Source organism: Oryza sativa, chromosome 6 (assembly GCF_034140825.1).
Source record: "Oryza sativa Japonica Group chromosome 6, ASM3414082v1".
Taxonomy (NCBI): domain Eukaryota; kingdom Viridiplantae; phylum Streptophyta; class Magnoliopsida; order Poales; family Poaceae; genus Oryza; species Oryza sativa.
Window position 1 is genome coordinate 8,347,138 of NC_089040.1, and position 26,445 is coordinate 8,373,582.

Consider the following 26,445-nt stretch of genomic DNA (forward strand, 5'->3'; position numbering starts at 1 on the left):
GCTGTGAGTGAATTGGCAATAACCGTGCAGCAACTACAGTTCCTTCAATTCCGTGGCACTGCCGTATACAAGGTAAAATAGCTAAATAAGGTGACTAGTACGTTGCTACCGAAGTGAAGTTGTGTTTAGCTATGCTTGCAGCTGCAGCATTGGCAGTTGCAGTCGCTGCTAGCTTAAAAACCTTGTTTAATTGGAAATTTTTTTTTATTATCATATCGGATATATGGACACATATTTAAAGTATTAAACATAGTCTGATAACAAAATAAATTACAGATTAAGCTAGAAAACTGCGAGACGAATTTATTAATCCTAATTAATCCGTTGTTAGTAAATGTTTACTGTAGCACCACGTTGTCAAATCATGGCGGAATTAGTTTTAAAAAATTTGTCTCGAAATTTACACGTAATCTATATAGTTGATTTTTTTCCCTACATTTAATACTTCATACATGTGTCTAAACATTTGATGTGACAGCGTGAAATTTTTTGTTTTGTGTACTAAACAGGACCAAAGTGCACCGTAAAGCATCACAGGCATATATAGCAACAGTAGCAGTACTACTGGAGCAGCTGTTTGTTTGTCCATTTTTTTCTGAATATGTTTCTGAACATTGACGATTCCATCGAACGGCAGCAGAAAAGATACAGCCCCGTGCCAGAACAGGGCACAAATCTCCCGTTTCACAATCATCCCGGCATGTGATGATCTGCACTACTGCATGGGTTGATCCATCACTCTCATTTCATGGGTCCATATACTGCTTCACCCATACGAGAAGAAGAATGTCTCCTGCCCAATCAAGCTCCACCACGTACCCGTAGTCCCCAATCAAGCTCCACCACGTACCCGTAGTCTCGTACAACAAAAGCCAGTTCAAAACGTACAAATTTCAAATCTTTTGCACACAACTCATTGTAGAAACAGCTCGATTTTTGGTACGGGGCTAGTGAAATCCTGGTGTTCCAGAGAGCGAGGAGAAAAAGCGATAGCGACTTCTGACTTCCCCGGGCCAAAACTGCCTTCTTCCATTTCAGCCACGGAGCACGCAACTTTGCTCTTTCGAGGCATAAATCCATATAGCCACCAAGGGGAATGATGAACAATGTACGAGAATAGCTGCCTGCTTCAAGCAAAGCTTTGGATTCCAGCGAGGAGTAATCCCAAAAGCCGGAAAAAGGCCCAATGCTGCACATGACATGTCTTGTGGACGACGACGTTACAGATATGCTTAGCTTAAAGCTTAATCCTGGCACTAATTCCGGCCCCCTTGACACTTGACAAAGGATGCTTAGAGTAGATAGCCGAACAGAATGCATCGCATAGCCGGATGGACATCTGATGCCAATAAGACATCGCATCCAGCATACGCTAAATTGCTACTAAAATGCTAGGGTACAGTGCATACAACCACGCTACGACCAATCCCCGTTCCTGCCATTTTTTACAGGAAAGGATCGGCACACGCTACAGGATCAATACTAAATTACTAACCAATTACTCGATCAAATCGGCCCACTACGGCCAATGCAAAACGGGGAAGGCCACTTGTGTTGGGCCGTCAGATTTTCAGTCGTAGAGGAGATCGGACTGGGCCAGGTTGGGGTGGGCCGAGAAGTAGGCGAGGAGGCCGAGGAGCGGGGCGTTGATGTACGTGGTGGGCTCGGACTGCTGGAACACGGCCCGCGCGTCGGGGAACGCGTCGCTGGTGTTGCTGGGCCCGCCCACCACGGCGCCCACCAGGAGGTTCGGGTTGGGCGCCGCGCTGGCGTAGTAGGTCGCCCCGGCCTTGCACCCGATCTGCGCCGGGTGCGCCGCCACCGACGGCAGCGAGCTCCCCCGGTGGTGGATCCGCAGCGGGTACCTCGACCCGTAACCCACCATGTACGACATCCGCAGCGGGTTGTCGCCCAGGATGTAGTCCACCTGCACCCAAAAAAAACTCAGTTGGTTTCACGGCGCAGCAACGGCGGCGGCATGCGTGTCATGGCCAAGGCTTACAAAACCCACGGTTATCAGGTGCGGCAATCTTCTAGTTTTAAAAATCATAGTATATCTTGTGCTAACCGCTAAAACGTAGAGTGACGATAACTCTATTCAAATCGATTGAAAACGGTTTGGTAAATCCTGGTCGCAGCTAGAATTTTTTTTCCCTTTACCTGGCGCTTGGCGACGCGTCGGAGCTGGACGGGGGAGGCGGAGGAGGTGCCGCAGGGGACGCGGACGTTGGCGTGGCTGAGATAGTTGGAGTATGCGAGGAGGAGGAACGACAGCGACGTCACGTGCTGCATGTTGCTGTTGCCCACCTTGAACAGCAGCCCACCTGCCATAAACACACAACACACGTATCAGTCATTTGCATCCAAATGATGATTATGCGTGTATTGGGCTAGATTGTTAGGAGGTGACAGACCTGGGGAGTACTGGATCTGGGGATGATTAGAGATGCCGGGGAGGAGGGTGCAGATGAAGTTGTCGGCGTTCACGCGGAACGACTGGAAATACTCGTCCTTCCCCATCAGGACCTCCTGCAAAATCAAATCACAGGAGAGAGATATCATTAGTGGCTAATCACCCAATACCATGTCATTATGAGGAACATCAAGTCATCGATTTGGTGTGGTTTAGGCTGTCAGCAAGGCCGGGAACACGAGACCCGTGAGCGCTGAAGCATCCATTGCCTGCAACAGCAACGTGCCGACTGCCGAGCGCAAGGCCAGAGAAGAGCGAGTCGTCACTGATGAGAGACAAATATGCTCGCCTCTACTTCGTTCCTACTAATCAATAATTTTCCAGAGGATGATGATCCATTAATCTATGAGATATTCTAGTGTGCTTGGAAAATTTGATAGTACAGTGCTAGTACCGAGCTACTGAAAAAGTGTGGACTGGCATTCTGACGCTGCTTACATGTTGATTAATCTATCCACAAAGAATCTGGTCCCACGGTCCAGTGACGAGTAATAGTTCAGCTAATCAATCACTCGGTTTTTAGATAATGTAATCAATCACTCATGCTGTGGGGATCTCAAAACTGTAATTGTATAATGTACTGCTGGCTAGCAATCCAAAATGATGGCAGCAAATGCTTGAAAGAACATGGAGGATCACGACATGTGTTCTTATGTCATGTGTGTGCGGAGAACACTGTGCCACGGTGTGCATATCCATCCCTATCATCACCATTGCATACAAATGCCTACGTCAGGAAATGGCTGCGTGATTAGTTTGGACTTAGGAGAACACATCATGTCAATCTAACTATACAGTTCACATGCTTGGTTGATGTATGGACACAAGAAGTGGAGCAGGAGATAAAACAATACGCTTGTTCTATCTGCAGGCAGCATATTACAATTATCTATAGTCAGTAGTCACTAATGTACACAAACGATGTACTAAAACTGAACCAAACTACTCTGCTATCCACCAAGATGTGGTTACAGTTGACAACCAAGGAGACAAAACATAATCCAAACATCGTCCTAAAAAAATTTGTGTAAATATAAAAAAACGAAAAATTATGCTTAAAATACATTGGATAATAAAGTAAGTCACAAAGAAAATAAATAATAATTCTAAATTTTTTTAATAAAATGAATGGTCAAACAGTACAAACAAAAACTCAAAATCACTTCTGTTATGAGACGGAGGGAGTACTATACTAGTACAGTACAGTACACACGCAGGATGATGGTAGCACTAGCAACATTGCTCTGTCTAGCTGGTGCTTGCACACGGAAGGAATAACGCAAGTAGGAGGAGACATGACGTGTGGTACAGTAGCAGCAGCAAAACAAAGGCTATGTTTAGTTGGTGTGCCAAAATTTTTTAAGTATACGGATCCACATTTAAAGTATTAAACGTAAACTAATAATAAAATAAATTATAGGTTTCGTATGTAATCTGAGAGACGAATCTATTAAGCCTAATTAATCTGTTATTAGCAAATATTTATCACATTATCAAAACATGTCGTAATTAGATTCAAAAGATTCGTCTCGCGATTTACATGCAAACTGTGTAATTGGTTTTTTTCCGTCCACATTTAATGCTCTATACATGTGTCCAAACATTCGATGTAACAGAAAAGTTGGAAATTTGAAGAAAAAAGTTTGAATCTAAGGCCGAGTTTAGTTCCAAACTTTTTCTTGAAACTTCCAACTTTTGTATCACATCAAAACTTTCCTACACACACAAACTTACAATTTTTCCATCACATCGTTTCAATTTCAACCAAACTTTCAATTTTGGCGTGAACTAAACACACAATTTTGGCGTGAACTAAACACACCCTAAATACGGCCAAACACACAATGCTAATTTAGTTGGTGGAAAAAGAGTGAAGTTTGAAGAAACTTGGAAGTTTGAAAAAAAAGTTAGAAGTTTATATGTATAGAAAAGTTTTTGATGTGATGGAAAGTTTGAAGTTTGTGGAGGAGAACTTCAGGCCGTGCCAACCGAACCGGGGTCAGCATGTCCCACATGCCGGGGCCAAAAGGTGCGTGAAAAGGTGCTTCTTTCCACATCGCCCATGCCCCTGGCCTATCGAAGGCCGTGTTTAGTTCACCCCAACTAACCTAAACTTCTAACTTTCCATCAGATCATATCTAAAACTTTTCTATTCATATAAACTTTTAATTTTTTTTAAAACTTCTAACTTTCTCTAAACTTCTAAATTTTTTCAGGAACTAAACACAGCCCTAGCAAACCTTTTTGCACAAGCTCGCACGTCTTTTTTTTTCCAGCAGTGCTCGTGACATCCTGTACATCCACGCCATGTTTCTATTTGTACCGGCCAACTTTTGGGCATTGCCTAAAATTTACGTAAACATTTACAAGATTTTTTATTTGTAGTGTGTCGATTTTATTCATGTTGAAATGTGCAAAAAATCTAAAGCCAAACTTGGCCATACCACGGAACCGCGTGTAGTCAATGGTCGTGCACAGGGTTGGTGGAAAAAGCCGGGAGGCGCGACGTAAGTCGCATGTGCCCGCCCGCTGGGCCGACGCAGCGTTGCAGGCTCGCAGCGCTGAGCAGCAGCAGCAGAGCCAGTGTTTTGGCCGAGACCGAGCGTCCCCGGCCAAAAACAGTACGAGCAAAGCTGATGCTAACCAGTACTACTATCAACACGACGCAAAGCTGACGCTAACTAGTACTACTATCAAAACCAGCAAGTGACTCTCGATCGGCAGCTGCGAAAAAACAATCTAACAACGCTGCTAGTAGGTTGATTCTCATATAGTTCACCTCGCCTCTCGTGACTCGTCACGTCAGCAACACAGTTACTAACTTTACCACAAGCAGTAGTGTCAATAAGAGTAGCAGTAACTCGAGTGCAGTGGTACTAGTTGCTAGTACTACCTTGGAGATGAGGACGTTGATGCCGGCGTGCTTGTTGTCCCAGCCGAACTCGTTGATGGCCTCGCTGGCGCCGAGCACCACCTCGTTCCGCTTGATGTAGTCGCGGTACTCCCGGCGCCGCGACGCCTTGTGCAGCCACGCCGCGCCCCACAGCAACTCGTCCTGCACAATCGCGACGCACATTACGCTCGGTTAATCAATCAACCAACCGAATCGCAACGAGGGGAAGGAGGCAACGGATGCGCACCTTGTAGCCGGAGTAGTCGCAGTAGCAGGGGCACACGGCCGCGTGCAGGCTGCTGCTGTATGGGCCCCTGTACTTGTCCGCGAACTCGAACACCTTCCCATCACACACACGAAGCAGAGTGAGTGCTCAAGTGAGAGTGGCTTGCAAGTGCCAGTGATAGAAAGAAAACGTGCATACATTTAGTTACTCATTTATGCCCTAATGACATGGAACAGTACTAGTAGGAGGAGTTAGTACAGTGGTATTTAATTAATGGAGTGTGGAGTGAACCTGGATGGCGCGGTCGAGGAGGCGGTTGGAGTAGTCGGGGTCGGCGTCGCGGAAGACGATGGAGGCGGCGGCGAGGGCGGCGGCGGTCTCGGCGGCGACGTCGGAGCCGGGGTGGGAGGGGTCGACCTTGTAGACGGTGCGCGGGGTGTCCATGTCCTCGGGGCGCTCCCAGCAGGAGTGGTCGCGGAAGGCGTCGCCGACCTGGACGTACACCGTGTTGGGCGTCGCCGTCGCCTTCATCAGGTAGTCCGTCGCCCACCGCACCGCCTCCCTCGCCTCCGCCGCGTGCGCCCCGAAGCTCCGCCCGAAGTCGATCAGCCCCCACGACATGAGCGTCGCCGTGAACGCCATCGGGAACCCGAACTTCACGTTGTCGCCGGCGTCGTAGTACCCTCCCGTCAGGTCCACCTGCCACGCCACGCCACGCCACCATTCCAAGAAACCGTCAGCGACATCGTCATCATTACTACTACATTGCAAACCGCATTAATGCTAGAACAGAGAGAGAGAGAGAGCGGTGGTGGTCCGTACGCCGGCGGTGGCGCCGTCGTTGAGGGCGGAGTCACGGCGCCAGCGGAGGCGCTGGTCGGGTGGCAGGCGGCCGGAGCGCTGGCCCTCGAAGAACAGGATGCTCTTGTGGAGCGCGTCGCTGTAGTCATGCTGCCCTGTCACCGAAGTCGCGGTCGCCAGCACCAGCAGCAGCACAGCACCGCCCGCCGCCGCCATTGCCGCGGAAGGAGAGTGTCACTGTCTCGGCGGGGGGTGGTGGTGGTGGTGGTTTAGTTGGTTGGTGCTGTGTGGTCGGGGAGGAATTAATAGAGGAGCTGAGCCTGAGCTGAGCTGAGGAGAGTGAGGTCTGGTTAACGGGGCATGTGAGGGTGGGCAGAGGTGGGAAAGCGACATGGGATGCTGGGGAGGCGGCCAGTGATGGCGCGACGCGTGCGCGTCGGAACGTTGCGGCGCTCGGTACGAGGAGACGGGGCGGGGCTCGCGGCGGTGCGGCTCCGTGGACCTGGTCCGCGGCAAACGTTGCTGGAGACTCGGAGCTTTTTGCTTCGACGAGCCCATGATGAGGCACTACTGCACGAGTAGCGTAACACCACGGTATACCGAGGGTATTTCTCTTGTTACTAGCGTGCGTTGATAGGGATTTCAACTTAAAAAAAATATCGTTGACCTGTTATTACTATTACTTCCTGCATATATCATATCTTAATTATATCATATATTCGCTACTAAGAGCAGATACAGTAGCAGGTTATAAGACAACTATAAATATATTTTAAAGAAATAAAGAAAGAGAGAGGAGAGCAGCGGGCTACATATCTGTAGCCAGCTGCAGCACGGACTCTAAAACGTAATATGCATATGACAGGTGGGACCAGGTATTAATAGTATAGTAAGCAACTATTGTATGAATTGGCTATTACATTGGCTATAGATGATTTGGAGTTAGTAGTGGGCTATACTATTAAATTTGCTCTAATGTGTCGACACTTTAATCTAATATTGTTCATTTTCCTTTAAAAAAAAGAGAAGTCGTGGATTCTCTAATCTGACATGTCTTTTTTTTCCCTCAAAGAAAATAGGGAGTTAGTGACAGGGTGGTGGCGCCATCACCGCTATTACTCTCTTTTTTTAAGGAGCATAGATATGTCTAGTCATCTCCATTGATAGTTTTTCTTGTTCTCTAGGAGTTTATGTTGTCTATAACAACTGTCATGTTATAGATGTATTCTTTTTTCTCCTAAATATTCACGTGTAAAGCTTTTGAGCATAGAAAAAATAGACACGTTTTTCATTCTAACAGTACGATTCTCGGTATCATCTATTACCATTAGCTCATCTGTCTTTTTGACTCTTCTCACAATCTAACACCTCTCCTAGATCCCAAACCACTACTCAACTGATCACCAACCGAAAAGAGGAAGGAGGGGAATGTAGGGTTTATCCCGAAGTCAAGTTAATTTAGACTCTTGTCATTCTAGCTACGACATGTAAGACATGATATAAATAAATAAATATTAAAAATAATTTATACATAAAATTTTAGCACATGTATCATTAGATGTCCAAAAACCAGTTAAAAATAGACTGGGATGAAAATCAAATCCAAAATCAAGTTTTAAATTTTAATTTTTGGTTGTAGCTAATGAGCTAATAAGAAAATAACGAGACAGGTAATACATGTTAGGAAACTCAACGCAGTTTTCAATACATAAGCGATTCACTATGTCGCAAATAGAGGTTGTCTTTGCCTGTGGAGAAACCCAAGATAACCTCACGGTCTACTACCCAATCCTCAAATCTAGATCGGCAAAAGATAATACTCCTTCATGCTCATAACGTTGTATGTGTCTTCTTTAAACCTTAAGGAGATAAGGGGTTACTGTACCCTAGCAGGTGAAATAGTAAGAAAACCCGACAATTTTTTTAAAAAATCTTTGTTTAAGTTTATTTTAAGCTTGGTGCGGTTATTATGCCCCTTATCATTACCGTCCCCTTATTTTAAGTCATGCTACTACGATCGATGTATATTTTAAGGTATTTGATAATTTCTTTTTTCTTTAGTAATGACACCTCCATAACAATACATTTGGAGTTTTCACAAAAGAAATAAAAGAGCCACCTTTGCTTTGCCACGTGAAAATGAAGCCGTTGTACATTAGCACACTGTGTTGGCCCCATGCGGCGATGGACGTTCGCATGGACAGGGTGTACGTAGGAACGAAGGCAAAAGTCGAGGGCACCAGGATTGACCGGAGGCAGTGGCAGAGAGAGGCCGGACGTGACGGATCGAGGGGAAGAAGAAGACGCGAGGGCCCCGGCCGGCGCCGGCGATATCACGTACTTCCTCCGTCCAAAATGTAACAAATTTTTAGGTAGGCATGTATATTAAGAAAATAAATAGAAATGATTGTAGTAGGGTTATAATTAGTGAAGAAGAGAAAGTAGTTAAAAAGAATTATTGTGATTGGTTAAAATAAAAGGATAGATAAAGAAATAGTTTCATTTTAAAACAAGTTACTTTGTTAAAAATAGCTACGTGACGACGACCCGGAGCCATCGTACTGCCACGCGATAAGGTACCAGCGCCCGGTGGGGGCAACCAACCAGCCGCGTACATGACGTGCTGCTGCACCCCTGCACTGCACGTATGCCGTATGCGTAGCGTGGTACGTCCACCGGCGCTTAACTGCGTATCATCGCGCATCCGCTCGCCCTCGTCGATAAGCCGATCGGTCGGGCTGATCCGCCAATCCGGCGCTGCCCGTGCACCCGTGCCCCCTCACACATGGAGATCACGTTATTGTGATCTGACGGAAGTGGCCATACTGAATTATACTGATACATGGCCATTTCTTTTTTTGGGCCCATCCGTGCATGTTACGGCTACGTAGCTTGGAATTAATGGTTTCTACTGTAATGACGAGGGGATGGAGGCTGGCAATCCAAGTTGCAATTATCTTCATATCTATGTTTTCTTTGTCAGCAGTAATAAGAGGAGATGCAGTGTAGTATGTTGATGTACTGCCACGGCCACATGTACGCATGATGGTGGTGGTGGTGGGCATATGTAAGACCAATTAATAGTATAGTCCACTACTAGCTTCAAATTATCTATAGCCAATGTAATAGCTAATTCATACAATAGTTGCTTAATATACTATTAATATCTGGTCCCACCTGTCATACATATATTACGTCTTGGAGTTCGTGCTGCAGCTGGCTACAGATCTGTAGCCCGCTGCTTTTCTCTTTCTTTATTTTTTAAAAATATATTTATAGATGGCTTATAGTCTGCTATTGTACCTTCTTTAAGGGTAGTCCCAACCCATAACACTAGACATGGTTTCCATAAACTCCACATCATAAAAAAAAACTAGTATTAGACACTACTCTTCCAATGCAAACATCAATATTCCATACTTCAATTTAATGCTACTTATTTCATATGATGTCTTGGATATTATGTAGAAACCATGTCTCGTTTCCTTCTCTTTTCTCATTTATTCACTTGCCACATCATTTTTTTTTGTCCTAAGTGACAACTTATTTAACGTTATGGACATCATCTTAGTTATTGGGTTGAAAATGTCCAAAGTTGGAGAATATCGGGAACACGGGATCTGCTCGGTCGGCGTCTTTTATTAATCGTGTTGTTTGCTTGCAGGTTTTTGGTGTTGCTCCGAGTTCCAAGCAAGGGATGGACCAATGGCGAGTTGGCAAATCTAACATGCTAGTTTTAAGGCTAGCTATACGGTGCAGTAAATGTGTGTCCGTTCTTGGTAGGGGAAACCGTAGGCCGGAGGTTAAGGACGGTGGCCGGACGGTTGGAGACGGTAGGCAGAGAGGAAAGGCAGGTGTACGTGCAGACACGAACGGCCGAGTTGAAAAACGTTGCCGAAATCCCGAGGCTTCGCCCACTCGTGGGCCACTAGGGCAGTTGCTTCGGCTGGCCGTTTAGTCGTACTGCATTGTACAAGACCTGCATTTGCTCCGGCTGGTCGCTGAGTCGTAGCGTTGTGGAAGACCAGCGTGGCAATTCTCGACAATATGGTTTACAGTTTTTCTTTTCCAGAAAAGGGTCCGTCACGTACTCTGTTTTACCAGCTTTCGACGATATTGTTTAGGCCATGTACAACGCATGGTCTCAAACTAGTGGTCTTAGCCTCTACGTAGATTTGGATGCCACCGTGGAGGGGAATGGTGGTTCCGTGGTGTGTCAGAGGAGCCTATAGAGGGAACTATGGTTAAGCGGTGGTACTAGGAGAGAGAGGAGCTGATTTGTTTGGTCCGGGAAGTCGCAAGGAAAAAAATTGGAGAGAGAGAGAGAGGAGGAGAAAAGAGATACCTGGAGACCACCATCGGGAAGACGACGCCGATGCCACCATCAGAAAGATGCCACCGACGACATGGGATGCCGGAAAGATCTGCGCCGACAGCGCGGCCGGGGATGCGCGCCGGCGGCGAAAGGAAGATGGTGGCTGGGGAGGTAGCCGTCCTCGATCTGCGTCGGCGGCGGCTAGGGAGGGAGCCGTCTCACTCCGCTCCAATGGCAGTGGCCGGGGCAAGTGTCAGCGACCAAACAAGGAGAGGAGGCGGCAGCTGGGGAGGGGGCCACCCAGATCCGCGTTAACAGCGGTACCTAGGAAGGGAGCCGTCTCGATTCGCTCCGCCTGAGATCCCGTCATGGTGCCCGGCAGTGAGCCTCGATCCACGTTGATCTCGTCGCCCTCCGCCTACGAGCTCATTAGTGGATGCAGTCCGGTTTGCAAGAGAGGCGGGACCACCGGGGAGGGGAGAGGAGTGCCGCCGGTGAAGATATTGAAGTGGGAGAGAGGTGGAGAAGAGGGGAGATTGAGCAAGAATGCAAGATGGATAAGGATAAGAAAAGTGAGAGGCTGACAGTGGGATCATCAGGAGTGTAGGATCTAAATTAAGCACAAAAGTTTTAACTATCTGAAAGTAAAAACAATTATAAAGGCTAACATGTAAAACTCTATATGCTGAAATAGAAAACTACTTTACAGTAGCCTCCATTATAGGGTGGTTGACTTCTCTGTGGTCTTAGCCCATATAGCATCTCCCTCCATTATAGAGTGGTGTGATTTCTATGTGATCTTAGCCTACGTGGCATCTCAGGACCACTGATAGCAGTGGCTTTTATTGTATACGTCCTTACATATGATTTTATTTGAACTATATAAATTAATATTTTGGATTCGTTGTTGGACTCTGAGTTGATAGAGTGCCTGTGTAAGTCGACGTGGCTTGTTACCGAAAATATCCGACAACACAGCTACAGTTGCTGGTACTCGAAATAGCCAACTACGGGCTCCAAATCAACTATAGCTAATCTAATAGCCCATTCATACAATAGTTAACTATAAAAATATACTACACCATTAATACTCGGTCCCACCTCTCATACACATATACGTCTTGGAGTCCGTGCTGCAGCTGGTTACAAATCTGTAGCCCACGTTTTTCTCTTATCTTTTTTTTCTCGATACGTGGTTATAGCTGACTTATAATATGCTATTGTACCTGCTCTGAAGACTGAAGACAGAAGACATCGCCTCGGCAATAAAGCCGGGTGGATTTTAGCAGGAACCTGTGGTGAATGGTGAGCTTTTTGTTCGACTCTTTTGAGGCTTAAACAGGCGAAAAAGCTCCCCCCCCCCCCCTCCCCTCCACCCCCCAAAAGTCCCTCTCGTTCGTCCGGCCATGATTCTGCTCGGGAAGTCACCGCACGACTCGCTGCTTTTTACCAGCACGGAGCAGAGCAAACGGCGCGGTGAAAAGATGGCAGAGAGGCAACGGGAGAACCGGTCGGTCTCTTGGCAACACCCCAACATGGCAGCAAAGATTTTGGTTTTACCTGCTGGTCTATGTTCGAGTTGGAAACGAGAAACTGCTACGTGCTACATGGAATGAATGATCATGCCTGTTCTTGCAGCATGGCATTTCGGGCATGGAATAATGGAAACTTTTGAGCATCCGCAAGAACTTGTGGGATGTGCTAGTAGTATTAGGTTCTGTTTGGGAAGTTTAGGGCGCTTTTGATTTGTAGAAAAAACTTAGAAATTTTGAAAGATTTTAATCCTAATGAAAAATTTTCTAATGAAAGCCTTTAAAACAAATGATTAAATCATATTTTATCCTTTGAAATTTTTATGGAATGGACAATCATATAGAAGACAATTTAGGAAGAGCTCCAACCTCTTAGAATTTTGATTTGAGTTTATATATCTTTCTCATCCGATTTCTACTTTTTCTTACGGTCCAATCAAATGATCATTATGTGTGTTTTTTTTTTGCATTTTGCAATTATTTTTTTTTACACTTGAGTTCCTATCATAATCATGCATTTTTCGTTCCTGCGATTCAAAGTGACTGATTCTAGTAAGTAGCTGGTTAATATTTTCTTTGTCCCAAAATAAGTGCAGTTTTATACTGTTTATGTCAATCTTTTGACCATTCGTCTTATTATTATTATTATTATTATTATTATTATTATTATTATTATTATTATTATAAAACATTACTAGTACTTTATGTGTGACTATTTTTTTTAATTTTTTATATTTTTTAAAAATAAAATGGATATCCACAGTTACACTTATTTTAAACAGATGTAGTAGTTAGCTTTTGATAATTTAGGAAAACTAGGGTTTTAGCTTCACATTTCTTGTTATTTTTTTGAATACTACTAGCATATTGCACATGCGTTGCAACATGATTTTAATTGATAAAAATGATTATTAACCTACTTTTATTGATTATTTTTTATATATATTATATTTTAAATTCTACATATATTTGTGATTAACATATGTGGCATATGGCCTTACAATATTATTTTTACCTCTCATAAAAAGTAGAGGTGGTGGTTGACTCCTTTCTTCTCACTTCGAAAGGGTAGGGAGTTGGTGAGGGGTGAGGGCAGATTCACTATTTATCATCATCATTATTTTTTAAAGGAGTATAGATAATCACAAACTTTTAAAAGGTAGGTAAAAATCTAAACAATAGAAGTTAGAGATTGAGATGATAGAAGGTATGGCTGCTATAAACTTTCCAATCAAAGCCTAAGAGGGTGTTTGGGAGAGGGGCTAAACTCAAAAACATAAGTCATTATCTTATGTTTTTGTGAAAGGGATTAAAGTTTAGTCCCTCCTTCTCAACCACCACCTAAGGCCATAATGAATCTTTGATGCTGGAATGGCCATAATTAGTTATGCCCTTTTAACCTTCGTGAGTAGTGGAGTTCTCTGAGAGGAAAAGACGCGCACATATGGACTTCTCCCGAAAAGCTCCTGTCCGCTGAAAAGCATCTCAGAGCTATGGTTTGACCGGCTCTGTCAGAAGTAACACACGGTGACCGGAAAAAAGAAGATGTGCTACGAAGCCTTTTACATTTTTTTATTTTCCTTTTTTTTTTCAAAATCACACACGGTCCTATCCGGTCTTTACCATCGAAATTTATGACCCTCTCCAATCTAGTATGGCCCTTATCTCACTTTAAAATTTTTCACCCTGTCACATCGAACGTTTAAACACGTTCATAAAGTATTAAATAAAAATAACTAACTGTACAGATTATGACTAATTTGTGAGACAAATCTTTTAAGCCTAATTGCCCCATGATTTAACAATGTGGTGCTACAGTAAACATTTGCTAATGATGGATTAATTAAGCTTAATAAATTTATCTCACGGTTTACTGACAGATTTTGTAATTAGTTTTTTTATTAATGGCAGAACACCCCATGCGACACCCTATATAATCCCGATGTGACATACCAAAACTTTACACCTGAATCTAAACACCCTCTATATAATATTCGTCTATTTTATTTTTAGAGTAAATTATACCAACAACTTTTAACCTTATAAGCAGCCCTTCGTCTTTTTTAAGTAAATTATACCAGTGGTTTTTAAATTTATAAGCAACAGGTTTCATCTAGATTCTTAAACTTGCAAAGCGTGCATCGAGATCTTTAAACTTAGTTTTTTATATTATTTATGTCAAAAACTCATTTGATCGTGGTCATGCCTACGTGGCATGTCATGTGGATAATGACATGGCATATTTTAATTAATTATTATTCATTTTCCTTTTCTTTTCTTCCTTTTTTCTCTTCCATTTCTCTCCTTATACCTCTTCCTCCTCTCTCACCTTCCCGCTGCCACTTGCTACTACTTCGAAGATGTCGTCGTAGCATCTTCTTCCTTGCCGCTGCAACCGCCAGCTACTACTGTTATTGCTTCGACGCTACCACCACCATCTTTGTTGCCTCCTTTTCCTCGTTGCCGTTGCCGTTGCCGCCGCCTGCTGCTGCTACGGGAAAGTCGAGGGCAAGGGAGGGGTCCTCCGCAGCCACTGGCACCTCCTCCGCCCCCCGTGGCCACCGCCAGCTGCATTGCCACTAGATATAGGGCCACATCGGCAACTCCGCCGGGGATGGTGCGTTCTTACTTCGGCCAGCTAGTAAGGGAGTAGGGCGCATATTCGGCGAAGAGGCATAGAAGAGTAGACGACGCAGATCCAGGGCGCGCAACGGCCAACGGCAACGAAGAAATGGAGAATAGGAGGAGGCGGCGCATACCCGGGCGTGTAGAAGAGGTGGAGGAGAAGAGGCGACGGACGATGACGAAGAGGCGGACGAGAGGAGGTGGCAGCAACGACTAGTAACGCGCGCGACAACAAAGAGGCAGAGGCGTCGATCAAGGGTGCGCTCCACTCCATTGTCAGTGCCTCTTTCTAGGTGACTAGTGTAATCTCTCTCTACCTCCCTCTCCTTTTCTGCTGCTTGCTCGCTGCCGCTGGTGCATCCAATAGTGGAGGAAGAAGAGAAAAGATGGGGATAAAAAAAAGGGAAAGGGGAAATTTTACCATGTCATCTTTCACATGGTATGCCACGTAGGTAAGATCACGGACAAATAAGGCATTGGATCAAGATGATATAATAAACCAAATTTAGGGATCTCGATGTGCAATTTGCAAGTTCGTGGACCTAGGTGAAATCTGCTTACAAGTTTAAAAACCGTCAGGAAGACTGAGCCGGCATATCTTAAAATTGACGAAGTTACCACAGACACCTCGCAGTCGAGGAGCTTGATCACGTTTGAGTTGGTTCCACCAGTTGAGATACGCTAGCTTAACCTGGAACGTAACCAGTTCACTGGGTTCCACCATTTGAGATATGCTGGCTTGAACCCGGAACCTAACCAGTTGAGATACGCTAGCTTGAACCAACGAACCTGAGTGAGTTGGTTCCATTATAACTCAGTTGAAATATGCGGGCTTAGCTTGAACCCATGTGAGTTGGTTCCATCAAAACTCAGTTGAGATACGCTGGCTTAACCCGAGTGAGTTGGCTCCACCACAAAACAACTCAGTTGAGATACACTATCTTGAACCCGGGTGAGTTGGTTCCATCACAACTCCACAAGAAACCAAACTAGGTGAGTTGGTTACTTACATCACAACTCCACAAGAAACCTAACCTAACCACTAACCAGTTGAACTTACTTCGTATAACAACCGAATTACCTTCTTTTAATATATCTCGTAAGATAAGCTTACTTCGTATCACAGCCGGATTATCTCCTTTTAATAGATCTCGTATAACAGTCGGTTTACCTTCTTTTAATAGATTGTTATGAGAGAACTCTAATCAAACTAAATATTACTCTATTTTTTACGTTATAAACTATAAAAATGAACTAAACGTCATATTAAAAAGAGGACTAGAGGAGGGAGTGGTAACTGGATTTTCAAGGTAGAAATGATGCCTGGCTCGGGCATGTTGCCTAGATAATTACTACTATGAAGAGAAATCTGATAAAACTAAATATTAGTAACTGGATTATTATCAAAATAAGAATGATGCCTGGCTCAGGCACGTGACCGCATCGAGTTCAAGAAGACTCAATTTGCATCGAGTTCAGAGGTGAATTTGCGTATCGCAGTAGCGGGCACGTTCTGATGATATTGCCTGATATTGCTGCTCTGAATCCAAGAAAGAAGGAACAAACAAATATTTGTGAACCACATGTATGGGCAGATTCGCATATAGAGGAGCCACACAGCAAAAACAGCCAATTTTATCGGCTTTAATCTGGCAGGAATGCATATGCAAATTGCTTCACAACTGCAGTATCAACTGACCACACATCGCTTTGCTACCCCCACGCAGTTTGCAAGATACAACGAAGAATTTCTGAGATTATCATGCAACATATCATACTAAAAGAACCACAGAGGTGCGGCAAAAGTAAGGGTTGAAGATTTGATTGTTTTTCTGATCAGGCCACAGTGTAATAAGGTACTCAGTTCTTTTCAAGAGAATTAATCCCAAAATATCTCACATCTCCTTCAGAACATTACGAGAGCAATCAAAGAGCCAAAATGTCCATCCACCACTTCAGTTATGATTTACTTTGAACAAAATCAAGACAGACCCAATACACTACTGCCTCCTGCCCCGGCCTTTCTTTGATTGCTGTTGTTCTGCCTGTTCCTTCCCCGAAACATCACTTATATCAGCTGCACAACGTAAAGAGTAGGAATACATTAGTGAAACATCACTTATATTGGCTTGACATAGAATGTCCGCAGCTCTGGAGAAAATAGACATACCATCAGGTCCATGGGTCATGAGAGTAAAAAAAATGGTGTTCAGTTTTTCCATCTTCTTTGCATCCTGAGCTTGATCTGTCTTAAACTTCAAGCACTGCAGTATACATTTCGGTCAGCAAAGTAGTTCCTATTTGGATCATACATATACGCAATTGACACCAGAATACAATGTCTTTAATCAAATACAATGGAATATTACAACAGTTACAGTAGTACAGGAGAGCGCATGTTATAACAAATTTGCTGCAACCAACATAATATAAGCATCCATTGCAAGATTCCAGCAGAACATCTACAACTGCAATAAAACATAAAAATAGTATTTCAAGCAAGTAGTAGTATTAGCTACGGGCCAAATTTGTTCTAGAGTTTTACCAGTTGGAGTTCACGAACACAAACTTGCTACAAAAAGAAAACAACAGGAACTAATTGTATTCTCTGTATCCTAAGCCAAATACGAAGCCCTGGAATTTTCAACACAAATCATGGCCTAATACTCCTCGAATTATCAATTACACAAATTGTACTTGGAAACAACAGCGGTGGATGCCACGTGGGTAATTGCTACTCTCGTCCAGACTTTACTTTGTCCATTAGCTGGCCTCTTCGGTGTTCTCGCTGCTTTTCTTGTAATTGCTACTCTTGTTCCTAAAAGAAAACATGTGCTAATCTTTTGTGCAACTAACAAAGGAAAATAAAGCCATTTATGACAATCCATTGCCCTAGAAATCAAAAGCACACCAGCAAAGCATAATAGAGGATCACTGTGTAGCTTCACAATTCCTTAGTTGAGTACGACATTAACATTGGATAGACACATTGCTGTGAAAATGCTAAGAAAAAGAGTACCACTTCCCACACATGCACAATATGAGGCTAACATTAATAATGCTCCTAATGTGCAGCAGTTGTCAAAATAATGGTATGTCAGTTGCCTCGTATCCCCATGGTTTAGTATATTGTAATTTTAAATCTAGTATCGCCACACCTTCTGAGTCACAGTATTTGCCAAGGGGGTTCATAGGTACAGCTAAAAACTTTCTTTCCCATGCAATATACACCTGCCAGCCAAATAGATGGCAACAGAAGAAGCTCTAACATTCTCTGTAAGCAAGAAATGATTTCGCAGTGTTATTAAGCGCTACCTATTGGGTTGTGTCTTGTGTGGAATATAATTGACAAGGCATTCATCAACACACAATAAACATTTACACACAGAAAGGACTACCAAGTAACAAGTAGTTGTCAATTATGCCAGAGCAATCAGCTGAAGAACATTCTGTCAGATTTTCAGCTCCTTGTTTGCAGTAGAAACTCAGGGCAATATTCTCATTCCATTTGACTGGGTTAAACTAATTATAGTAAAGAGTAGAGGGTTCATCATGGTGATATCAAAATCCTAGCCTTCTTGTTCAACCACAAACTGATGAAAACTGATGCATCACAATGTGCAGTTAAAAGACACTACAGTGATTTATTTATTGTGGCATTCTTTCAGTCAAAGCTTTCCTAGTAGTACCAGAAGAGCACAGAACTAACAGCTAGGCATCCATTATATACTGTCAATCCTGTCTTGTTGAACATCATATATAGCAGACAACAAGCAGCATAGAACGATGAATAAATTCAGCCACACCACGGGTCAAACAAGCATAGAACAGTTGCAAATCTGGACTAGAATATATCTCTATCTCTTCTCTACTATTATAAAAATTGAAGATGTTTTTGCTGGTATTTTGATACGTCATCCGTATTTTACTTGGTTTTTAAGTTCGTTTGCTTTTGGAAATATAGATCCGTGTTTGAGTCGGATTTTAGGTTCGTTTACTTTTGGAAATACAAAAGGAGTCGTATAAGAAATCTCTTTAGAAAAATTTGCATGCTAACTTGAGATGAAAGTCGGACTCCTAATTGCAGCTCATAATTTTCTAAAAAAAAAATATCCAAGCGAATTCCCACATTGAATTTCATCCTAGCTAAACCGTATAACAATAATAAGATTAAAATAACATTCACCCGTTGCAACGCATGGGCATTTTTTTTCTAGTAGAGAAATAGATGTATAATTAATATGTTTGATATCCTATCTCACATTCACCCTTCAATAATTAATTAATCAAATAAAGTAGGTCATATTGCATATTGTTGTATAAAAAGAAACCGATGAGCACAAGTGTACTTCCTAAACACAAATTATTTGTCTTAAAGTAGAATGGAAAGGTAAGCATGAACATATATGGGAAACTATAATGGAATACATAAATTACTTTAGCTTTTCACACTTATTAACAGAATCATACATCACTCAGACAAACAGCAGCCGTTCCAATTTCATATGCAATAAGTGTTTATTATACATTCTCTACTTCATAACAAGAGCTACCATAGCATATTCAGGAGGTGCATTGTAATTGGCAAATTGACCCTGCTAAAGCAGTGTTCTCACGGCGGATGGTATTACACATGCTGATAACCAGATCACACAACCAATGAATATTCTACAGAAAACACAACGAAATCGATAATCTACACAAAACACAACGAAATCAATCCATAGGAAGTTACATATATGAACGAATAGAATCAACATATCCAGAATTCTCTCTATCTGATCAATTCCGCTCCATCCGTTCGCGTTTACTTGCCAATTTTCACCCAAATTTTCGCCGAGGCGCCCGTGGCCTAGTTAAACGAAACAAATCCAGAAAAAAAAAAAGTAAGTTCGATCCGAGTACCTCGTGGTTGTCGGTGACCTTGAGCACGAGCTTCCCTTCGCAGTGCCGGTACTTGACAACGTAGCGGGTCTTGGATGCAAACACCGAAGCGGAAGGTTAGATCGGGCAGGAAGAAAAGCCGGGAGGGAGGATCGGAGGGGAGGAGAGGAGAGGATCGTGGTGGCGGGCTTACGGTGTCGGGGTGGTTGCGGAAGAGCTCGACGGACTTGCTGACGAACTCGTCCCACGAATCGAAGTACACCATCGCTGCGGCGGCGCGGTGTGGTCGGATCTGGAGGTGGCGGTGGCTCGCCGCGGGCTTCGAGTAGGGTTTCGCCTGCACTGCTCCGCTCGAGTTGTGCGGCGGCGTCGCAGGGGTGGGTCTCGGTGGACTCGCGTTGGGGGAGGAAGGAGATGAGCAGCGGCGATGAGGGGACGGATAGTGGGCCAGATTTTATTTGACACGGTTCGCTACGTCTGGTACTTTGGACGCGGCGGATCACGACTCCATTGTGCTCGATCATCACGGGCCGCGTGGTCTGCAGGATGTAAAGATTGGGCTGCCTTCTCATCGCCGTCGCCATGGGCCCAATTCATACGGGCTGTAGGATTAAGCCTCATCTATGGCCATACGCAGGGGCCCATTTATTTGGGCCGCTCCGTTGGGCCCCAAGTTTCCTTGGGCCGACTCGTAGGTTACTAAAGCGGATTGAGCTGGGGCGTAACTGGGGTTGTACGTTAGAGGTCCCTCGTCTTGTCACCGAATTATAAAAGGGAAAATTGTAACCATGCCATTATAATTTTTTAAAATTTAAGATATGCCATCCTGACCCACATGTTATTGACTCATGTGAGTCCTACATGTCATTGAGATACCGATGACATATCTCAAACTTTGAAAAATTATAATGGCATGGTTCCAAATTACCCATTATAAAAGGGGCTGCTATATACCGGAATCCCGTTCCAAAACGACCGGTTAGATATCAGATCCCGATACTTATCAGGTATCATCGATTCTACCACGTGTCAGGTGATACTTGCAAGGTATCAGATGATACCTATCAGGTATCATGCGATTCTTAACACGTAAAAGGTGATACTTGCGAGGTATCAGGTCCTGATACATAACCTGTATCAGTGATACTTATCAGGTATCATACGATTTTATCACGTGTCAGGTGATTTTGCGAGGTATCAGATGACACCTATAAGGTATCATGCGATTCTTACCACGTAGAAGGTGATACTTGCGAGGTATCTGGTCATGATACCTAGCCGGTATCACGTGATACATATAATGTATCATGCTATTCTACCACGTATCAGATGATACTTGCGAGGTATCAGATGATCCTCATCGTCTCCATTGCACCGCATGCCCATTCCTCCCCCGGTGGCGCTCCACCACCACCAATGCATCGGCGCCCTAACAGCAGGAGGAGAGGATCCCTTGGAGTACAAGGAGTACAATGTCCTCCTGAGGCCGCAGCCGGACGACGATGGCGTGCAGCGGAGCTGGCACCTGCTCTTCCTCCCCGGCAACACCACCGCCGGTCGCAAGCCGCGGCTGGTCCAATCGTACAAGCACGTCGTTGACAGCTTTGCCGCCCCGCTGACAGAGGTCGATCGAGATGGAAGCAGTGTCCAAGAAGCCTGTCTTCTGGTGCTACTTCCTGGACGGCATCGCTCGCTTGCCTCCAAGCCCTCTAAAAATTCATTCGCTTGCATTGCTGGTTTAAGCAGGAAGGAGGATGGCAACCTTGCCGGATCCGGCCATGGTGCTGCACACGGCGGCGGGAGCACCCCAACGGAGCTACTACGGATGCGCCGGGACAGCGGCGATGGTGACAGCGCTGCCTGCGCGGCGGAGGTCGATGAGGCGGGAGAGGTGGGAGGACGCGAGGGACGACGGCGCCACCACTCTCTTCAATCCAATCCAATCCCTTCGTCTCGCGCTGTTGCGATGGATGACGCGGTGAATGAAAGGGGATCTCGGCCTGACGGGATCCCCTTGTTTAGCATTCCTCATCATAAAATCGTCCCTCAACCAAAAACCAAATATATAATATCCCCTAACTTACAAAACTGTGTCACTTTGGGTCCTTAGACGGTATTGATCTCGGTTTTGTCCGACGTAGTGGCTGAGTCGGTGTAGGACCCACATGGGTCCCACATGTCAGGGTGATCCATGTCATGACCCTCTCTCTTTCCCCTCTTCTCTTCCTTCCTCCTCTCTCTTTCTGGGTGGGGTGAAGCGGCGGGTCTGGAGGCCAATAGGCACGAGGCAGGAGGAGGTCCGGCGGTGACGCGTGTTCTGGGAGCAATGGAGGGGATGTGGAGGAAGACCAAGAAGGCGTTGGGCGCCGGCCTTTGCGCGTGGAGCTCGCCGAGGAAGAGAGAGATGAAGGAGAGGAGAGCGTGGAGCTCGTTGGCCGCCTCTTGTCATCGGAGTTCATAGGGACGAGGAGGGCATCGCTACCGCTCCTCAAGATCGACGGGAGAGAAGGGGAGGGGGCGAGGATGTCACACCCCGAAGTTCTCCTCCCAAGCCTAAAATTTAATTTGTAAAACGACCCCAAGAAAATGCAGGTGAAATCAGGAGAAAACCCTAAGAAAGTAATGCAAATAATAATCGGATTTGACATGTGGAATTTTTCTTGAGTTCTACATGTCGAAATTCATTAACAGGATTTTTAGTGGAATTTTCAGAGCTCTAGAAATAATTTTAACCAATTAAAATTGAGCAAGCAATATTTCAATTTCAGGGAAAATCCTTTTTCCTTTTTCTTTTTCTTTTCCTCTCTTTTTCCTCTTTTTTTTCGGATGGGCCGCTGGCCCATTCCCTCCTTCCTTCTTCCCCCTCCCTGCTGGGCCGGCCGCAGGCCGACGCCCAGCCAGGCCGTCCCGCCGCCCTCCTCTCCGGGGTCGCCGACAGGTGGGGCCCACCTGTCGGGTCCTTCCCCCACCTCCCGCCGATCTCGCAACCGCCGCCGCGCCCTCGTCTCCGCCTCCTCCGGGCCACGTCGACCACGCCCGCGCGTGCGCCGCGTCTCCCGCGCCCACTCCTCTCTCTCTCCCGCTCGCGCCCGCGCCCGAGATGGCCGGGATTCGATTTTCGAATCCCGCCTCTCTCTCCTCCCCCACTCCCCACGTCGGCCGGCGATTCCCGCCTCTCCCGGCCACGTCCGGTTCCCTCTTCCCCTATTTAAGCATCGCCGTCGTCCCCTCTCACTTTTTCCCCATTTCGCCGCACTCTCTCGAGCCTCCCATCGCTCCCGCGCCGTGCAACCCCTTGCCGCCGCCTTTTCCGCTGCTCCGGCTGCCGCTAGCCGCCGTTAGGGTCGCCGCCAGGCCGCGCCGTCGCCGCCGTCGGGTTCGCGTGGCCGAGATCCACCCCGTCCACCCCTCCTCCGTCGAAGTTCGTCGCCGGAGCCTTCGTTCCCTCGCACTCGGGTGAGCACCACCTCCACCGCCGCCTTCGGCCATGGTTTCCGGTCGCCGTGGTCCATCTCCCTCTCTCTAATCCCTCTCTTCTCCTTCCTTAGGGCACCCCGAAGCTCGTCCGCCCGCCGACGTCGTCCTCCCGTGGCTTGCCGTCGCCGTTGCCATCATCTTCTTCCGCGCCGGCCACCCTCGGTGAGGCACCCCTCCCTTTTCTTTTCCCCTCCCTCTCCCTCCTAGCCGCCGCTTTAGCGCCGCCGCCCGTTAGTCGTCGCTTTAGCATCACCGCCCTTCGGCGCCGCCTTGCGCCGCCGTCTCCGCCGGCGGTTGCCGTCGTCGGCAACGCGCGTGCGCGTGCGCGCGCCGTCGCCGTGACCGGTCGGCCGGCTTTGTGCCGAGCCGAGCCTAGCCTGGTCGCCGCCGCACCGTCCGATCGGCCCCGGGCCGATCCGGGCCGTCGATCCCGTGGACCGGCGGTGGATCACCCGCGTGGTCCCCGTCCACGGTAGACCGGCCACCCGTGCGCCGCTGACATGCGGGCCCCGCTTGTCGGCGCCGCACCCCCCTCCCTCCGTGCTGACGTCAGCCCTGGAATATATTGCGCAATAAATGATTTAAGGTTTTTCTTTTATAGTAATAAACACAGTGAATCTTCTAAAATTCATAACTAATTCATCCGAGCTCCGTTTAAGCCCATTCAAGTCTCAGTAAATCAAGAAAAATGTGTAGAATCCATTAAAAATGGTTTTGTTCCCTGTTTCAGTAGTCTTATAGCATGTTTGCAATGTTTGCTTTGTATGTCGCTAGATTCCGATTCCTCCGACGCTCCGGTGTACTTTGAGATAGTCGCCGAGGTTCCTCCAGCAGCAGAGCAAGGCAAGTCATGCTTGTCACTTGAACATGTTGATCCTATATTGCAAATGCTCTATTGTTTTCTTTCAAATATTGCATTGTTTTATAATATTACTATGGGATGGTTACCTATTGTTACAGCCATGTTTTTGGATATCATGCTCCTTTGTTAGCTTGGGGTTATAACATGATTAGAGTTTGGACTAGGAATTGCTTAGCCATGCTTAGTTCAACTAGTTCACAATGGGGAAAATCATATTAATGTTTAGACTGTTGGTTCTAATGATAATGTTGGATTAGTACCACCGCTCTGGTGTTGGTTAATTAAAATGAATCACATGGTGGGCTGTGGGTGCATGGTTTTGCTGGTCGCACCCATGGCAGTTAAGGACCGGTTCGCGGGATGCCTTGGAAGAACTTATCGTACTTACCACAAGCCAGCGTGGGCAACGGCTGGGCTTGTAGTGTAGCTTTCCTCTAGCCGACGCATCCAGGCAAGGGTGGGCGTGATGGAGTTTGGATGGGCCCTGCGACGGCCTATGCGGCTTCCGGATTCACCTAGGCACGAGAGGGGACTGCCCGCTGCCTTGCGAGGAGTGGGGGTGAAACCTGAGGTGTGGTGTGCTTGGTTAGAGGGGGTTATGCGAATGGTCCTGTCACAGCCTCTTTCCGATATGTCGTGGTGACATGTCGGCGCACGGAAACGTGTCGTCGGGCTGTGTCTTGTGGGTACAGTTGTACACCTCTGATCAGAGTAAAACTATTCGAATAGCCGTGCCCGCGGTTATGGGCGGTCAACCAGATTCACCGTGATTAGTCTCATCCTAGTATAATCTTTTGAATTTGGGTAGTTTAGGTGGATGGTTGGGCCTGTCGCAACGTGGGTTAGCGTTGGACAGCGGATGATTAATACTAATTAATTATTACAACTGTTTAAATCTTTCAATCTCTGTTTATAAATGCTCGCTTTATGCAAATAAACCACTTTAGCTCTTCTTTGATGATTCCCTGCATCATACCCCTATTCTGGTATGACTTGCTGAGTACAGTGGGTAGTACTCAGTCTTGCTCTACTTTTCCCAATCCCAGAGTTCGAGTTCGGGTCAGATGAAGGTTTCTCTGAGGAGTAGGCTTCGTCCGTGCCGTCGAGGATGCCTGTGGAGTGGTGTTCCCGCTGCAGTTTAGTCAAGGCTTAGCTCCTGTTGTTTTTCTTTTCTTCCGCTGCATTTATGTAAGACTTTATGATGTTTGTAAGACGTGGATCTGAATGTCAACATTGTCGTTTGTGTACCCCGGCTGGTCCTGGACGGGGATTTTAATGCACATTCTGCTTGGAATTCTATTCGGGAATTTCTGGGCGTGACAAGTTGGTATCAGAGCCGACCTTGACCGTAGGACAAGCCAAATGGAAAAACCTAAGAGCCCTCTGAATCCTTTTCATTGCATATGTTCTTTGCAATTGGATTTGTTCCGGGAAAATTGGGATCTGTTCTTGTGGTTCAGGGGAAAAATCTTGTCGCTCATTTAAGTGGGATTTGCCAAAACGAGTCAGTCTAGGGTTTTAGTAAAACTATTGGGATTTATTCGTCAGTCAGTTGGGATTTGATGGGTGAAATGCATTAGGTCCTAGCTCAGTAACATGGGTTGCAAGGTATTTATGCTTTGTTTGTTATTATTAGTATGTATCTAATTTCTCATTATTTTATCGTTATGTGAGTCTGTCCTATTTGTTCGCTCTCATGCAAAATGATCTATGCATAAAATTTCGCTCTTATTCGATTCCCTTATTTGAGTCTTTATTGCTTTGTTTAAATTTGGATTTGAGCATGCATTGATCCTACTCCCTTGTCTTCTCTAGATGGCCGGTCACCCACCCAACCACCGCGGTGAAGGCATGATCGACTTTGTGGCAGAGTTGGCACGCATGACACTGGTGGTGGGCTACCCCAACGCGCCGGAGTACACGACTATTCCACCGCTCAGTGGCGAGCTTCCTCACCGTGTCCGCTTGGAGGTCCATGGCTACGTGGGGACTTGCCTCGCTAACATGGCGGTTGAGGCGTCAGGAGGCACAGCAGATCACGCCTGTCAGGAGGCAGCCTACTTGATGATGGCCAGACTACGGGAGCGCCACAACTACATCTTCCATGACACGGCGTACCGCTTCCACCCCCGTCGAGCCAACGGTGATGATGTCAGTTCCTTCCGTCCGACAGCCGGCGAGAACGACACCACCTTTGGTCACATGTGTGCTGTGATGAGGGGATTGGACAGGATGCACTCGGACCAGCACAAGGCGACCAAGGCCTTGAACGATGGGAAGCTCATGAGGATCGTCGCTCTGAAGGACGAGATAGCGCGCCTGAAGAGGGAGAACGCTCAGCTAAAGGGTCTTCCAGC

At 46.0% G+C, this 26,445-nt stretch overlaps 2 protein-coding genes across 2 annotated transcripts; both read right to left on the reverse strand.

The window, feature by feature from the left end:
• Nucleotides 1–1,109: 1,109 nt before the first annotated feature.
• Nucleotides 1,110–6,668, reverse strand: LOC4340679 (endoglucanase 17-like). Its single transcript, NM_001421528.1, has 7 exons — nt 6,415–6,668; nt 5,884–6,291; nt 5,614–5,706; nt 5,367–5,528; nt 2,415–2,529; nt 2,161–2,324; nt 1,110–1,927 (listed from the first exon to the last, which is right to left on the reverse strand). Exons 1-7 carry the CDS (start codon nt 6,607–6,609, stop codon nt 1,571–1,573), a joined length of 1,494 nt encoding a protein of 497 aa, NP_001408457.1. The 5' UTR covers nt 6,610–6,668; the 3' UTR covers nt 1,110–1,570.
• Nucleotides 6,669–16,660: 9,992 nt separating this feature from the next.
• Nucleotides 16,661–20,175, reverse strand: LOC4340680 (signal recognition particle 9 kDa protein). The gene is made up of 4 exons (XM_015785776.3): nt 19,943–20,175; nt 19,771–19,839; nt 17,036–17,129; nt 16,661–16,942 (listed from the first exon to the last, which is right to left on the reverse strand). Exons 1-4 carry the CDS (start codon nt 20,012–20,014, stop codon nt 16,866–16,868), a joined length of 312 nt encoding a protein of 103 aa, XP_015641262.1. The 5' UTR covers nt 20,015–20,175; the 3' UTR covers nt 16,661–16,865.
• Between the last annotated feature and the right edge of the window lie 6,270 nt (nt 20,176–26,445).

Excerpts from the sequence above, each read along its gene's own strand:
- LOC4340679 (NM_001421528.1), bottom strand. The coding sequence starts at position 6,609 with ATGGCGGCGGCGGGCGGTGCTGTGCTGCTGCTGGTGCTGGCGACCGCG. Across the intron at positions 5,707-5,883 it reads TCCTCGACCGCGCCATCCAG|GTGTTCGAGTTCGCGGACAA; the intron begins GTTCACTCCACA and ends TGTGATGGGAAG. Across the intron at positions 1,928-2,160 it reads GACGCGTCGCCAAGCGCCAG|GTGGACTACATCCTGGGCGA; the intron begins GTAAAGGGAAAA and ends TTTTGGGTGCAG.
- LOC4340680 (XM_015785776.3), bottom strand. The coding sequence starts at position 20,014 with ATGGTGTACTTCGATTCGTGGGACGAGTTCGTCAGCAAGTCCGTCGAG. Across the intron at positions 17,130-19,770 it reads AGGTCACCGACAACCACGAG|TGCTTGAAGTTTAAGACAGA; the intron begins GTACTCGGATCG and ends TGTATACTGCAG. Across the intron at positions 16,943-17,035 it reads CATGACCCATGGACCTGATG|CTGATATAAGTGATGTTTCG; the intron begins GTATGTCTATTT and ends TACGTTGTGCAG.